This window comes from Urocitellus parryii, chromosome 5 (genome assembly GCF_045843805.1).
Source record: "Urocitellus parryii isolate mUroPar1 chromosome 5, mUroPar1.hap1, whole genome shotgun sequence".
NCBI classification, from domain to species: domain Eukaryota; kingdom Metazoa; phylum Chordata; class Mammalia; order Rodentia; family Sciuridae; genus Urocitellus; species Urocitellus parryii.
In genome coordinates, this window is record NC_135535.1 from 205,442,945 (window position 1) to 205,459,653 (window position 16,709).

The 16,709-nt window shown below is 46.3% G+C and overlaps 2 protein-coding genes across 2 annotated transcripts in view; one reads left to right on the top strand and one right to left on the bottom strand.

Moving 5' to 3' along the window:
• Positions 1-5,854, top strand: part of Edrf1 (erythroid differentiation regulatory factor 1) — a 44,001-nt gene extending 38,147 nt beyond the window's left edge. The window contains exon 24 of the mRNA XM_026384258.2: positions 5,026-5,854. Coding sequence (XP_026240043.1) covers positions 5,026-5,200 — 175 coding nt within the window. The 3' untranslated portion in view covers positions 5,201-5,854. The remainder of the gene's footprint in view (positions 1-5,025) is intronic.
• Positions 5,855-8,191: 2,337 nt separating this feature from the next.
• Positions 8,192-15,528, bottom strand: Mmp21 (matrix metallopeptidase 21). Its single transcript, XM_026384310.1, has 7 exons — positions 15,367-15,528; positions 13,726-14,245; positions 12,594-12,733; positions 12,185-12,326; positions 11,015-11,272; positions 8,730-8,899; positions 8,192-8,491 (listed from the first exon to the last, which is right to left on the bottom strand). The coding sequence occupies exons 1-7, from the start codon at positions 15,526-15,528 to the stop codon at positions 8,192-8,194; spliced, it is 1,692 nt and encodes a 563-aa protein (XP_026240095.1).
• Positions 15,529-16,709: the final 1,181 nt, after the last annotated feature.

Here is a 16,709-nt window from a genome sequence, read left to right on the forward strand (position 1 = left end):
AGCCAGGAAATTGGGAGAAAAAACGGAGTGAACACCTTGGCCAACATGTTCCCAGGTCCCTCTGTCATCTTGTGCAGTACATGGGTTTGCCCGAGCTTTAATTATGACAGTATTGACTTAATTTGAAATTGCAGTAAATCAGAAAGATAGTGGGAATAGTATACCTTTCTTCTTAAAAATATAAGTGCAGTCTGGCTTGTATTACAAAAATTGGAAAATAGAGAAAAGAACTCTCCCATGCATCCATTGTTAGTTATCCTATTTATGTTTACCAACTTATGATATAAGGGTACAGATAATTTTTATCTTTTATTTACAGTGAAATTCTGTGTGGTATACAGTTCTGCAAGGTTTAATGAGTACATAGATGTATGGCAGTCGTATTTGGGTCACAGTACCATTCCTTCACTACAAAACCTATTTCTCTGCTGAAATTATAGGTCTGACCTTGAGCAAGACCACATTTTCATTGGAACCTTAGACATAATTGACCATTGTCATTTGCAGTCCTCTGTGAGCAGTTCCCACCTTGTCATCTGAGTCTGGTTCTATGGCTCCTTCCTCTCTTGCCAGGATGCTGTTGCCACCTTTCCTTTCACAAACTTAATTATTGAAAACCAAACATCTTGTGTCAGTCAGGAGAGACTGGGGGAAATAATTAGTTTGTCTGGAAAGTTCTTATATCTTTGACCTGCTAGGCCATTGGTGAGGAGAATTGAGTTCATTCTGTAGCCTGGAACTGAGCTGTGGTTAGGATTTTTTCTTGTCATGGTTATTATGCATATGCCACAGGCTTAGTTCTAGCAATGTAATAGTCCCCTGTTAGCTGTAGTTCCCCTCACTGAGATTTGTTTACCCACGTTCAGCTGTGGTGCCAAAATACTAAATGGAAAATTTAAGAAGCAAGTCTTTGCACAGCATTCTGAGTAGCATGATGAACTTTCGTACTGTCCCATCAGGACGTGAGCTGTCCTGTGCCCAGAGTGTGCATGTGTGTGCACTTCCACCCACTGATCATTAGCAGCCTCCAGTCATGAGTTTCTCTGTTGCAGTGGCTATGCTTACGTTTCAGTCACTTAGATTACATAGTAATGACTCAAAGCTCAACAGTAGCTGTGGTGGCAACTCAAGATACAAAGAAAAGTCTAAGGTGAAAAGGTGATAGTTCTTGACTTAAGAAAAAGTAGGTCTAGGTCGAGGCGGCTGAGGTCTGTGCTCTTTCTGTGCCTAATTTATAATATACACAGGTGTGTATATATAGGAGCAAACCTGGCATATGTGGGGTCAGTACTGTATATACTTTCAGGCATCTACTGGGGGGGTCTTGAAAAGTATCCCTAGATAAGGGGAAATGACTGTACCTGGCATTTAGAGTGGGGCAGGTCTGCAGGGGTGGTTCTCAGTGTCTGTTCCACTTGGAGCGATAGATCATCCCTGCATGCTGCACCTGGCAGAATACCTCTCTACACTGTCACGGCCTTGCCAGCTATATTCCACTGACACTTGTCCTTTGGTGCTTGTTAGTCGGTTTGGTAAAGGAGGGACCAGTTGGCCAGACCTCTTAGTAGTTTGGGGTGCACCTCAGTCTTGGCAGACTTGTTGCATTTGAATCATTCTCTGTAGCCTGAGGAGCGCTCTTCTCTGGGGAAGTCTCAGTGTAGAGTATACTGCCATCTCACTCAGCCCTGTGGGTGATCTTCAGTGTCTGCCACAGCAGGTCCTGGTATACAGTAGGGTGTGCTGATGTGTTCAGTGAAGTTGGCAGATAAATCCATCCTTTTGAAGAATCAGAAAGGAAAGTAGATAGTGCATGTAGTGACACACAGTTGATAAAGTGATTGTGGCTTTTCTAGCTTGACAACAATAGGTAACTTTAAAATGTTTACTAGTTTTCACAAGATGGCAATATAAATATATGATATGTGAGAAACAATAATTCATTGATTTGCACAAATTGATGACAGGTAATAGTTTCAGTCTTATGATAGTGTTATAACAGTCCTGTGCATGATCTAAATAATTTTTATCTTAGTGGAGGGTTTCCTAACCTGTTTGTTCAAGTTATTAATATTCTGTTGAAGACAGTTTATAATTTAGAGTTTCATGCATGATACATAAAGTAATTAGAAAATTTGGGATTTTTTTTTTTTCAGATTTATTAAAGACTGTTAAATGTTGTTACAGCAAAGCTGAGTACGGTGGCACACACCTGTAGTCCCAGCCGTTAGGAGGCTGAGGCAGGAGGATTTCGAGTTCAAAACCTGCCTCAGCAAAAGTGAGGCGCTAAGCAACTCAGTGAGACCCTGTCTCTAAATAAAATACAAAATAGGGCTGGGGATGTGGTTTAGTGGTCGAGTGCCCCGAGTTCAATCTCTGTACTGAAAAAAAAAAATGTAATTACAACAAATATATCGAAGGGTTAGAAATAGAACTTTATTAGTCATTAAGTCAGTGCCTCTTTCTGTCTCACTTCACTAACAGACAAGTAAAACCTCTGATTCTGTGTGAAGAGGCCTCCTGCACAGGCCTTGTTATTCCACAAAGCAGTGTGGATCCCCTCGTAGATGAAAGGGAAATAAGAATGAGACCTTAAAAGAAAGGGAACATTAATTTGTTTCATTTTGACTGCTATTCCTCTCCAGCCCCCTAAGGGAAGAAATAAAAATAAAAAGCAAATTGGACATAATAATAAGAAATCCCAATTTTCTTAAATTGCTACAGAATTACAAATTAAGATGCATTTAATTTGTTCAAGAATTTTTATTTTCAGCTCATGAAGGTACTTCATCATGTGTCAACTGTGTTGGCATTGTCCTGCTAGAATAATAGTTCATTAGGTTGTGGGGGGTCTGATTTGTTGTTTTTCTTTTTGGATTAAGAATTTATTTGCTCTTATACTGTACTTTTATATTCATTGCTTTAGAGAAAGAGACCTCTTGACATTTTGGTGGCTTTGGGGTTTAATTTAATGAAAAAAAAAAAAACATGAAAAAGTAGAAAGTAATCTCTGCCAATGACACCTGAAGAGAATGGATTCAGGAAGGGCATGATTTATAGAAACTAAGAGATGAAGATTTAAGATGTAGAAGTACCATGTGAAGAAATCAAGGGTTTAGAATTTGATCCCAGTGACCATCAGTTATCTTTAGGCACCCAGCTAAAGTAACCAAATGATGTTATTGTCCTCAAAAAATAATTTATATTTCAAATGCCTTTTCTTATTGTTAAATGCTATTGCCTGATTACTGTCAAAAATAATGTGCATTTCCTATAAGGTTATCAGGAGTTCTGATTAGTAATACTCCCCCCTCCAAAAAAAATAAATAAATAACTAAAACACAGCCAGTCTTAAGTCCAAGCACAGACAGTGAATGAATCGTGACTGGTATGCTGTGGCAGGTTTGGGGGAAGAAAGACTTTCCTAATACAAAGAAGTGGGAATTGGAAGGGAGGAATTATCTTCTACAGGGGGTAGCCAGGCTGCAGAAGAGGGATGAATGGAGCCTGGAACCTAGGAAAGAGGGGAACCTGACAGCCAGGCTTGGTGGGGACGGCACTTTAGCACCCAGGTGCTCTCTTTGGCGGGCCCAGAGGTCTCTTGGGCAAGGGGAGAGAATTTGCACACTAGGAAGGAGAAAGAACACAGCATTAGAAATTGGGAAACGAGCCCTGCATGGTGGCACATGCCTGTAATCCCAGCAGCTTGGGAGGCGGAGGCAGGAGAATTGGGAGTTCAAAGCCAGCCTCAGCAACTTAGCAAGGTCCTAAGCAACCTAGTGAGACCTGTCTCAAAAGACAAAAAGGGCTGGCAATGTCACTCGGTGGTTAAGCACCTCTAGGTTCCATCCCTGGTACCAAGGGGGAAAAAAGGTGGGAAACATGACGTTTTGACCCTGATCCAAATTGTCAACTTTTGGGGGCCTTATCTTTTACGGTAAAATCAAATCAGTCCTTGCTTTGCAAGGGGCAATGTTGTCCTGTGGAGGTGTGTCACATTTTGCTAGGAGCCGTGAAACTGCTGGCTTGTGAGCTGGGTCTCTTATACATGTAGATGCATTAAAAGGAGGGTGGCTAGAATTGAACTGCCATGTAATTACTAGTCTTGCATCTCATACATTAATCCATTATAAGGGGTAAATATTTTCAGAACCAATTAAACTTTTACAGTGGAGTGGTATAATATGTACCTCAGTGGAGAAGCATCTTCACCAGAAGGTGCACCAGTGTCCTTAGACAGCATGGAGGTGCTGCCATCCTGTGACTCTGCTTGATGTCCTAGGTGGCTCCAATGCAAGAGCTGGCATTCTGCAGTTGGTTCAGAGTAGAGGAGACAGGAGTGGTGGCACAGGCCCATGATCCCAACTGCTCAGGAGGTTGAAGTGGGAGGATCATGAGTTTGAGGCCAGCCTGAGCATTTTAGGAAGCCTCTGATTTAGAACAAAAGGGCTGAAGGTACAATTCAGTGGTCGACTGTGTGTGAGGCCCTAGGTTCAGTCTCCAATACTGAAAAAAAAAAAAAAAAAATACAGAGTAGAGGAAAGCCATCTGGCTTCCCAGTGCCCTCAACCATATCAACTCTGTTTCTTTTAGGGGATGTGACAGACGTCTGCCACTGTCTGTTTTGTTTTCTTCTGGTGCTGGAGGTTGAACTCAGGTCCTGGGGCATGCTAGGCATGCACTCCACCTCTGAGCTGCATCCCCAGCATAGTTGTCCACTGTACATCTTCTCCCAGTGTCCCACCACCACCCCTCACACAAAACAGGGACTTTTGTCCATTTGGTTCACTACCAAGAGCAGTTCCTGGCAGAGGACGTGAACAGATAAAAGGCTTTAACTCAGTTTTAGTTGATGTATTGACATGAGTGTCAAGACAGGTCTAGGAACAGAAGATAGACGGTAGGTATGGGGAGGCACTGGGAGACCTGCTTCTCTGTGTAGCACCACTGCTGTGCTGTTACTGTTTCCAGATCCCTTTACTGTGCCCTTCACCTGTTGTTCTTTTTTTTTTGGCGGGGGGACCCCAGCAATAACATTGAAGAAGATGGACTTCTCAAATCCAACAAGCAAATTTACTCCCAGCTTCTGAGAGCTACTGCAAACAAAAGTGCAAGTCTTTTGGAAAGAATTGATGTCATCATCCATTTGCTGGGGCAGCTTGCTCATGGGGGCAGCGGAGTAAGCAGCGGCGCCGTTCAGTGACCTCGCGCAGAGCTGCGTCTGCAGACGCGCTGACAGTGCCTTCTGACCACAGGAGTGGCTTTGTCCATTCGGTGCTGAGTTTCATTAAATGTGAGGAAATACCCATTTGAAACAGGCATGCACTTATTTCTCATGACAGACAGACAATGGCGGAGTTCTTTGGCTTCTTCGTTTGAAGTGCTAAAGCCAGAACTGAACTGAAAGCTTCAGCTTTTATTTCTATGAGACGTACATGGTACCTCAATATTAATAGACTTTCTGTTATGCAATTATACTTTCAGCTATTTTTGAAGTATCTTGGATAACAAAGGTTTAAGATATTATTTTGGGTAAAATGTTGCTTCCACCAAGAGAACCTTTTATCCAAATGATATTACAGGTTCAAATGGGTTAAAGAAACTTCCTATAAATCTACAATATTTCCTTCCAAATTGCACAAGAGCGTCCCCTTTGTGAATTTCAGTGCAGGAGTTTTGAAGACTAGCCATTGTGCACTACTCTGTATTTAATGCATGTTTTGAAGGGATTCACTTTTCTTCAGTTGATCAGGAATAGTATTATTTCCCCTCCCCTCCTTTTTCATTTAAACTTGAAACTGTGAATAAGGTAAAAAACAAAACAAAACTATTTTGAATAAACTATTTATTTAAAATATCTTATTTTCCATTTTTTCATTCCTCACATTAAATTGTGATTTGAACTCAGTTTAATAATTACAAAATAAAGATTATAACGTTAAAAGTAAAACTTTGCCATCCAGTCAGTTTTCACTGGAATATTTCACTTACTCCTTGCTGTGTGTGGGTCTTGTCTGATTGCATACATACACTTCCCCCCCACCCAAAGCCTCCAGTGTATACAAGGCTGTACTTGTCCCTTATGATCAATACTCAATTTCAAGAAATGTTGTAACGTGGGAGTCGGATTCTTTCATGTGTGGTGAGAGTCTGGGCCCCTGTGCCACTGACTGTGGTTATGACAAGCCTGCTGGCTGGGTTCAGTGGCAGGAATGGATGTAACCTGCCCCTTCAGGCCCAGGGATGGTTGGTTTCATTGTGCAGATCCTCTGTGTTGACCAGCAGCCCCTCCACACCAACCCCACCTGAAAGAATCCAAGCTCCACCACAAAGTTGTCTGGAGTAAACTGGTTTCAAGCTGAATTTTCGCAAACTGCTTGTTCCTTACATAGAGAATCCTGAGTGTTTTCATGGAAAATGAATTGACACCTATCAGCTTGGTAGAACTCTTTTGCCATTTGTCTAGTTCTTTGACTTACATCATTCTTGGGACAGATTTGCATCAGTTTACAAAAGTTAGTCATTGAAGCATTTAAAGTTTTGCCTAAGTGGTTAAAGCATTTGCTCCAAATCAGCAGTGTCTCCTTCTGGCAGGGCTTCATTCTCTTTCCCTGGCAGCCGGAGTCCACACAGAACAGTGCTGCTTCCCTCTGCTCTTTAGCCCGGGGCACCTCCAGTGGTTATACCGCCCTCTGGGTTCATGGATTCAAAAAGGATTTTCCTTCTTGGGTAGAACGAGCTGGAGTTAGGGATGTTAGGGTTACTTTTCTTGTCTCCTATCCTTTCCCCTTAGCTAAACAGACTTTTAGTTGAGAGGAAAATTGTTTTTAAGCAAGAAAATATAAATTCTATCTTCTTTTGTCAAAACAATGACATGAAGATTTCTACAGAGGGAATAAAAAATTCCTTTTTAAATATATTTGTAATTTGCTGCTTTTTTTTTTTAAAGCTTCTTACAGTGCCTGTGTTTCAAATGTTCCATTAGGAGAAATGTGGTTATTTGTGTCCTGGTCACTGAGGCTACTGCATCTTTCAGTTAATTTTATTGCCAAATTTTGCCCACATCATTACATATGGGATTATGGTTTTCTTCCTTTTTTTTTTTTTTTTTTTTTTCTTTTCCCTGTGTGTGTGGTATGTGTTAAGAATTAACAGCCAGGGCTGGAGATATGTGGCTCACTGACAAGAGTTCATGCCCAACATGCATGAGGTCTGGGTTCCATCTCCAGTACCACCAAAAAATATCATATTAAGCATATTAAACTTGAAGGAACATCATGCCTGTCCTAAATATAACTGATATGGAGAAAATAAAACTATCCAACTAGCTCCCAGAGCTCTATTTTGGTGGTCTGACTATCACACAAGTGTTTGTTGCTCTGCAGGGAAAGTAGAACACCAAATGAATTTCAGCAAGACCAAAGCTCCTCTGTTCAGGACCAATGAGATGCAGGCCTATGTGTGCAAACAGCACAGCTGGCGTCAGGGCCAGAGGCCATCACAGGTTTAAGAAGTATATATATATATATATATATATATATATATATATATATATATTTATTTATTTATTTATATATATATATATATATATATATGGTTTTTTTGTTACTGGGGATTGAACCCAGGGGTGCTTAGCCACTAAGCCACATCGTCAGCCCCTTTTTATATTTTTATTTTGAGACAGGGTCTCACTAAGTTGCTGAAGCTGGCTTTGAACTCGAGATCCTCCTGCCTCAGCCTCCTGAGCTGCTGGGATTACAGGCATGTACCACTGCACCTGGTACTTAATTTAAATTCTGTGGCTTTTCCCATCACATTGTTTTAAGTGCAGTAAACATACACCATGGCATTGGCAGCCTCCCCGGTCCCCTTGCAGCAGGGCTGGGTGCAGTGTTGGGGTGCAGCTGCAGAGTTCCACGCAGAACCGAAAGCAAATGTGAGGCTGCTTCAGGGTGCTTGTTTGTGTGTGGGGGGGAGATTTTCTGAAAAGTTAATAAACTTATTTGGCAATTGATTGGTTTTGCCTGAGCAATTCATCTTAAAACCAAATATTTTAAAAGTTTAAGCAAGTTTTTTTTTTTTTTCCCATTGATTTTTAACTTGGGGAGCTATATTCACTTCTTTGTAAAAGAAGTCAGACTTTTTCTCTTGGAAAAAAAAATCTTACCCTGTTTGAGTTTTCCTGTTTTTCTCATTACATGTCCAGTGTGGAGGTGTGGACATCACAAACATCAAACCACTTCTCTGAAATAGACCTTTTTGGAAATACACCATTAGAAGGAAGCCAGGAATTCTGTTGTTTGTCTTTGTCATTAACTACTTTCCAATAGGCATTGCCTTTGAAAAAGAAAATGGAGCCATGTGCATAGGAATAGTAAGCTGAATCTATATTTCTAAAGGGATGGTTGTGTGGTCTTATTGCTGGAAAAACTTCCGTAATCTTCTTTGGATAAGAATTCAGTACTTGGTTTCTGTTGACATCAAATGCAAATACCTGCAAACAAATTAGAGAGTAAGACTGTTCTGAAGTTCATTGATATTTAGGTTAACTTCAGCAGTGAGTTAATTACATCCAACTGTGCACTGAGTTCTTTAGACCTGAAATTCTAAATAGTTCTCCACCTAATGATCTGCCACTGCTGTTAGACCTGAAGCAAGGAGAACAGCTTTCAACTGAGAATTCTGTTCATTTGACACATCTCGGACGGGAGTACAGAAGCAGTGCTACTTACAAAGGACACCTTGAAGAAGTAAATTAGCTGTTGCCTTCTGTCATAAAAGGCAGTGTCCAGGGGACTGGGGATGCCAGGAAACCCTTCTGAAATCAGTTTGGGGTAGCTTCTTCCTTCTTCATCTGTGTGGGCCTGGTCCTTGTCACTGTCATATCTCCAGTATTGATTTCCTGAGTGTCAACCAAAAATACGAATATGGCTTTTAAATCACAGGAAACCTGATGGACAGCCTCCTATTCTGCATATGCTCTGCCGGATTCCAAGAGAGAGCTGGGCTCGTGGCACCTACTGAAGTCTCAGAGGTTTTCCCAGGTTTTGGATGACTTCTCAATTTGACCCCAATAACATTTTCTGTACTTGACACTGCTGCAACTAGATTGTTGATGGTGTCTCACAGAGAGCCCTGATCTATTCACATCGTCCTGTTGGCTCTCAAAAATGACAAAAATGTGGTCTCTTTCACCTGAGCATCTTGATTTTTTTTCCTCTTTCATGGTCTAACAATGTCCTTTTGCATGTTAGTGGCCCACATGTTGGCCAGAATCACTTTCCTACTCTAATTGATACAAGGTCTCTTGACAGAAGAAATCCCAATGCTTATTCCTGGGTTATACCTTATCCAGTGTTTTTTAACCATCTGTCTCTCCATCCCCATTTTGCAAATAAGGAAACTGGAGTAGAGCCTCAAAGTGACTTGTGCAAATTCAGCGTCCACCCAGACCCACTATCCTGAGAAATAATATACTCTGGTTAATTTTGTTTTAACATTCAAATGCTAATTTAATGCCCTGAAACAGGAGAGGATTATTCTAGGCTTTCCTTTTTAGTTCATAAAGATATGACCTGTTGTCAGCACACAATAGAATAAATAAATCTGCTGAGTTAGACACTTCTGTTTGCACAACTCATGGCGTACTCAAGTAGTGACATCCCTTAGCAACCACACACGCACTACAATTGGCACTGAGATGTCCCAGTGGAGCAGCAATTCACTCTAACTGGTATTTTTTTTAAATTTAAAATATTTACAGCAAATTAAAGATGTTTTTAAAGCAGTCCCCCATCATGACCTAATTCTGTACCGACTCCTTGTTGCCAATGTAAGTTCTTTAAAGCATTGAAAAAATCTCGTGTGATATGAAGGGAACTAAAGAGCAAATCTAGACATTGGATCCTGATAATAAAGTTTGCAAATGATGTTCTCACAGTTTAGCTCTTGCTTTGTTAACTCTGAGCAGTTTAAAGCAGCATAGTTTGGATCACTTGAGATTCAAGTTCAAGAGGTACACACAACCTTCCTTCAAAGGAAAGAGCAGGAGCCACAACATTGCAGCCCACTGGGTTTGCGAAGCAGCGTGTCTGCATGAGCTGGGTGTGGAGATGCTGGACAGGGTGGCTTGTGAATAAGGAGAACAGCAGCAAGACAGCCCCAACCTGCTCTTCACATGGTCACCCCACCCTGGCCGAATCACCTCCTGCAAAACACTGCTCTTCCCTGTTCAGAAATTGATTCCTTGCTACCCGCTGGATGAAGTCCAGACCCTGGTTACTCCATTTGAGGCTCTCCAAGGTCGGACCACCAGTCTTCTCAGAATCTCATCCTATGTGGGTCCCCTGTCCCCCTTCAATGGAGTCCACAGATGAGCCTTTTCCATTCCCCACTCCTGCTGCTTGTCTCTGGCCACTGCACACACCCACACTGCAGTCTGGGTGCCCTCCTCTAGGCATTCTGGATCTCTCCCATCCTTAGTCCAGGGCAAGTCCTGACTTTTGGAATACTAGCATGGATTCCAGGTGGCAGTGGTCACCTCCCTGCTCGGCCTGCCCCCTGGAATTATGCCTGTGTTGCTAGCCTTCCAGGGCATCCTTTTTCCTCCAGAACCAGGTAACAGTGCTTTGTCAAACACTTCAAGTGTCTAGCAAAGTTCTTTACACATCCATTCAATGATGTTAAGTGCCTTCTTGTAAAAGATCAGGGACAGACCCAACCCCTGTTCCCACAAAGCTCGAAGTCCAATGGGGCAGACTGGAATCAAGCAAGTAATTACCAGAGCATTACAATAGATTCCATGGTAGGGACTTGGAACATTTATTCTGAATGCATTTCTCTTATAAAGAGAAATGGTGAGGGCTGGGGTTGTGGCTCAGTGGTAGAATGCTTGCCTAACATGTGAAGCACCAGGTTCGATTCTCAGCACTGCATATAAATAAAAAATAAATTCCATAGACAACTAAAAATATTTTTTTAAAAAAGAGCAGTGAGGCCACCCATGAAGAATCTTTACCTTTAAAAAAATAACGTTCGTCTCTTCTCCATGTCCAGATGTGGACGAACGCATCTATCTTTCGTGCTGGGATTCCGTGCCAGCCAGTGAGGATTGGAAGAGGATCCCCATAGCGGGTCCTGTTGTTTCGATTTTCATAAAGCCAGTACCAGCTGTTGCGGAAGAAATAGGTGCTGAACCTCACCATCACCTCACCATATTGGTTTCTCTCTTTGCGAATCCAGTCAAATGCAGTATCAAATGATCCTTCACATGAACCTGAAAAGAAATGTCCGGCCACCTGTCACATGGTACAAATGTCAACTTTCAGGTGTGACTGGATAGAGATAATTGCAAATCTGGGGTTTTCTATTGACACACCTTAAAGCAAGACACCATCTGCTATTAGACGTGGGCTGAGCAGGAACGGACCCAGGTTGCCTGCAAGAGTCCAGCCACACGAGTTGCTCATAATGCTCTCAGACTTGGTCTGAATGCCAAGTTATGGGACCACCTGATTTCTCTTTTGATGGCCAGTCTGACTTCATTAAGGAAGGCCCCCTGGTTCTGGGCACACGCTAGAGGAAGAGCTCCACTGGGGAAATAAGTGTGTCCTGGCTCCCATTGTCTCCAAAGGCCCTGAGTGCCAAGAACAGAAACAGGGTGGTCTCCGTGAGGCTCCTGTACATGGGAAAGGGAAGCCTAGCTTTCCTGGCCTTGAGCATCTGTGTTAAACCACTGATCATTTTCATTAAATAATGACCCATAAGTACCTCAGCCTGAACAACTAAATAAAAATTAAAGCTGCCGCTGCAAGCTTAATCAGTTCTTTGCCTTAGAATTGCTAGAAAGCTCCCAGTGGCTTCCCCTTGGTGCTCCTGTGTGATACTGAGGCACAGGTCAGCTTTTCTCCCAGCCAAACACAGGCCGCATGTGGAGGGGAGGGCTGGAGGATTGTCCACGGGGAGTGTGCTTTGCCCACCCATGTCCTTCACCTGTGGCTGCAGTCAGGGCAGGGCCACATTTAACTAAGGAAATTGTCCCGTGGAGTTAGGGGACAGATATTTAGTGGAACTTTGTGCTCCTTGGGGACCTGCCTCTCACTGAGCGGCAAGCAGGGTCCTGGTGTATCTTGGCACCCTGAGTGTCCTCTGGGAGCTCTGGGGAGAACCAGCCCAAGAGCTGTCTTACCATACAGTCTCTGAATTGCTTTTCTATCTGACCAGTCCAGCTCAAATGCAGGTTTCTGGGGAATGTAATTTGGTTGCATTATGGATCCCATCCTGTAGGTGTGAGGCAGGCCGAGGACATGGCCAATTTCATGGACAGCCACCTAGGAGGGCAACACAAACCATGGGTGCAGGGCCAATCCTGGGCCTTTGAGTACCACTGGGACTAGTCCCTGAATTACAGAGGACAGGCTTGTGCCTCACTGGTGCTGTGCTTTTTCAGGAAAAGGGGAACATGGTGAGAACTAGGAAGCATCCCCAGACCCTCCAGCCACCTCAGGGCACGCACATGCCGTGGTAGGCCCTGGCTTTCAGACTGGGCCCGCGCTGCCTGCCCTTTCCTGCTCAGTAGAGCAGCATGAGCTACTTACTTTGAGAAGGCTGATGCCTGTGTCACTCGTGGGTGGTGTGAAGTGCTCATCATCATCAAAGTGAATATCGCCCAGGTGCCAGGCATGTGCGAACTCCTGTCCGCTCCCATCAAACACCCGAGGACAGCCCAGGTGCCGGCCTGGCAAGGGGACAGAGTGGTTCTGGTGAGTGAGGGGTGCCCATTGCAGATTCCCCACCTAACCAGACGACTTGACAGCAGTCAGCCTCCAGGAGCTTGCACCAGGGGCAGGAGTGGGCAGGGCCACAACTGGGTTAATTGCCGCCCAGGAGGAGGCGTGCGGAGCCATGGTCATCTACAAACTCATCATGAAGTACAGACTGTAGCAAAGGAGCAGGTTCCAAAGCTGGGAGCAGCAGGGAGAGGAGTGTGGGGACGGGGAGATGGGTGCTGTCTGAAGTGCTCACGGAGGGGAGGGCACTGGAACTGGGTCCTGGCAGCTGGAAGGTCCCTGAAGGTCGCTGTCCCTTATATGCTTTTTCAACAAACCGTGCCCCATGCACTCTCACTGAGACACTGATTCAGCAGGACCAGGACAGCCAGGAGCTGCCCTGGTTCACACACGGGGCACAGAGATGTTAGGATATTTGTCCAAATCTACCAGCTAAGAGTTGGTGGTACCTGTGGGTGACCCTGGCTATCTCCTTACTCAGGTCAATGTTATATACCCATGGCTTCTCCACAGGACCAGGGAGGGCGCGTGTGTGGAGTCTTGGTGGCATACTGAATGCTCCAGGTGAGCAAGCTCCTACCGCTGGCCTGCACCCATGGGCCCACATACTCTGAGGGGAGCAGGCTGGCCTCCGTGTCCCCTGTGACCACTCCAGGCGCCCTGCCAGGTGACAGGTCCATCCCTTTTCTGGTAAGTTCTAAGATGGTAACATTAATAGAGGGCTTACATCCGCCTCTCCCTGTTGGGTGTCACCTCAGAACAAGCCAGGGAGAGCAGGTGCACCACCTTTCTGCAGGTGACTGAGGCAACCAGGGTGGGACGGACTCCAGGAAGCCCAGTGCCCAGCATGCAGGTGAGGACCCCAGAGGGAAAGGCCGAAGGTGTGTGCTGGCAGAGTGGGCAGGAAGCGTGGGGGGTCCTGAACCTGCACCCTTATTACCTCTCCCAAAACCCAGTTTTATGTCCACTGTGGCCCCAGGAGCAGTGAGATCCTCCCGGAAGTCCAGCGGTGTCACCTCGCTCCACATCCTGAAGGCCAGTCTGAAGATGTATCTCTGCTCGTCCACAGAGAGCTGGCTGCTGTAGGCCTCGCCCACCAGTCTCCAGGTCAGGGTCTTTTTGGAGAAGGCCCTCATGGCCCCACTGTCTGAGGAGTCCTCCTGCTGCCCACCTGGCCTGGGTAGCAGCATTTGTAGGAATCGCTTTGATCGGGCCCTGGGCCGTGGGTCTGAAGGGGTCGACAGGGCTGGCAGCCGGGTGTCAGGGACACCACAGCGAGGCCTGTTCATGGCCTCCAGGGTAGCTGCATCCAGCTTCCCACTGGCCGGCAGCGCATTCACTCTCTGGAACCTGCGCACAGCTTCGGCCAGGGTGGGGCCCGCAGGGGCTGCTGCTGGCTCCTTGGGGCTGGGACCCCAGGCTGAAGGCCCCTCCGACCAGCCATATCTGGATAAGAACTTCTGTGGGAGAGAAATGCACCCAAGTCCAGGGGCTGCCACCCACAGGGCCTTCCCACTGCCCCATGCCTGCCCTGACCAGGGACTATATGACAGAAAGGAGATAGAGGGAGAAGAAAGAGACAGAGAGGGGGAGACAGGGCGTGGAGAGAGTAGCCGAAGGTGAGGGCAGTGTGCAAGGGGTTGGCTGGGCTGGCTGAAATCATGGCACCGTGTGGCCTGAGGAGGGGCAGAATTGGAGCAGGCCGGGTGGGAGTGGGGATGGTAGGAGGAGAGGCATGTCGGGAGATGAGGGGTCAGGACTGGAGGAAGCGCACCGAGGTCATGGGATATAAGTAGGGGAGGCTGCAGCGTCTGGCCCAGGTGCTAGAGACTACAAGTGAGGGGCCTGGGAGTGGCAAATTCCACCCCAGCACAGGGAGGGGAGGGAGCACCGCAGCCCTTGGTCCTGGCAGCCACAGCAGACCCAGCCAGCCCCCTTCTCAAGACCCTCCACCTTCAGGTACACAAGATCCAGGGCTTAATGTGGGAGATTCTGATCATCTGCTGTGGAGTATGGTGACCACTAGGACTGCAGGGTCACGCTCCCTGTCCAACCCATGTCATGAAGAAATCTCATGAGAGCCTTTGCCCAGGTCATGGTGGAGCTCCAGCAGAGTCAATGGATGCCACCCTCAGATGGCTCTGCTGAGGATCCTAGATTTTGCAGTAGGGCGTCTTTGCTAGAGCTGCCCCTTTCTCCAGAGAGCGCTCTTCGAACAGTGCCTTAGCCTCTTACTACCTTGCTTGCATTTAGAAAAGCAATGATATTCAAGTCTGTGGTTCTTTTGCACAGGGCAACATGAATCACTGACTAGAGGCTGACCCAGGGGTTGTCAATCAACATTAGGTTGGGTTAGGGCGTGGTTGGTGGTGGAGTGCTTGCCGAGCATGCACAGGGCCCTGGGATCTAGCCCAGCACTGCAAAAACCAATAGTGAACATCAGGTTAAGCACAGAGCCATGTCCTGCTAGAACCATGGAAATCCTGCTCCTCATAAGGCCTGCAGCCAAGCCCTGCCTGTGGACATGTGTCCACACATCATGTGCATGTGGACGATGCTACTCTTGGAGTCTTTCTCCTACCTGAGCAGCATGGAGGTCAGTGATGGGCTTGGCCCTGCGCAGCGGGGATGGTTCCAGGTCCGAGCGGTCCCGGCTGTGGAAGAGGGTCTCTGCCTGGGCAGGCCAGGGGACAGCCAGGCAGCTGAGCAACAGTGTCGGACACAAGACAGAGAAAGCCAGCATGGCCCAGCCTGGATTCTGGCCCTCTTGTCTTGCTTTGTCCCCGTCTCTCCTCCTTAATGAGCAGGGCCTGGAAGGCTTTTATGAGCAAACAAGCTTTCTCACCCAGTCTCGAAGTGTGCCCTCTGAGAGGCTTCTCAGCAGCCCTGGCAGGCTGCCTTTGAAGACCCCAGGGCCACCCTTCTTGTTAGCATGAGAACTCTCTCCTCATCCTCCTGTGTTTGCACATCCTCAGGGAATTCCTTCCCCAAGTTGCAGATACCTGAGAATCTCAGCACTCTGGCGATGTGCACGTGGATGAGCACTGCATTCTCCTGCCTGAAGTAATATCCGGGAGGGCAGAAGTCATCATGAAAAGATGAGATCTGAGCACAGAGACAGGAGGGAGGCGTTCCTGTTCGATCTGGCTTGAAGGTTGCATTGTAGGCAAGGAGCAGGAGCAAAGGCCCTGCACGGGAACCAGCTGGGCAATTCCGTAGCACTCGGGAAGGAAGGAGACAGCGTGGCTGGACCTGAGTGATGGGGAAGGAACTCAGAGGGGAGGGAGGGAAAGCAGGGGATGGTCCAGGGGAAAGACCTGTGTGGCAGGGGAGCTGTTTGGATTTTGTTCTAAATTGCATGGAACTTTTTGGTGGAGTGAGACTAAGTCTTAAGGAATCTCCTGAGTAGCTCTGTGGAGCTTTAAGACGGGTAGAGCCTGGGTTTCCTAGGTGGAACCTTCCTGGCCCCCTGCACCCTTCTTTGTTGCTCTTATGGCTCTACAGCCCAGGAACCCTCACCGGGGCCCAGGACAGGGGCTTTAGGGGGAAGGGGACTAAGTGCCAGGGGATCTGTTTGTCTCACACTTGATAATTCAGCAGCAAGGCAACACCTGTGACACTGGGAAGGGAAGTGGTGCTCGTGAGGAGCTTGGACACCTCCAAGGTCCATGCAGAGCTGTGTTCTGACCAGCAGAGAAGATGGAGCTGGCAGTCCTTCCCACTTTGCTAGCTCTGGCCAAAGTCTGTGCTTCTCAAAGTCAGACCTTAAACCCTGCATGACAGCCATCCCTCCTGGGGATAGGATGGTCTCTCCTAGGGCTTGCTGTGGATTGAATGTTTGTGTCCCCTCCTAAATAAACATTGCAACATAACCCCCAAAGCAAGTGTCAAACTGGGGGGCCTTTCAGGGGCCATTAGGCCAGA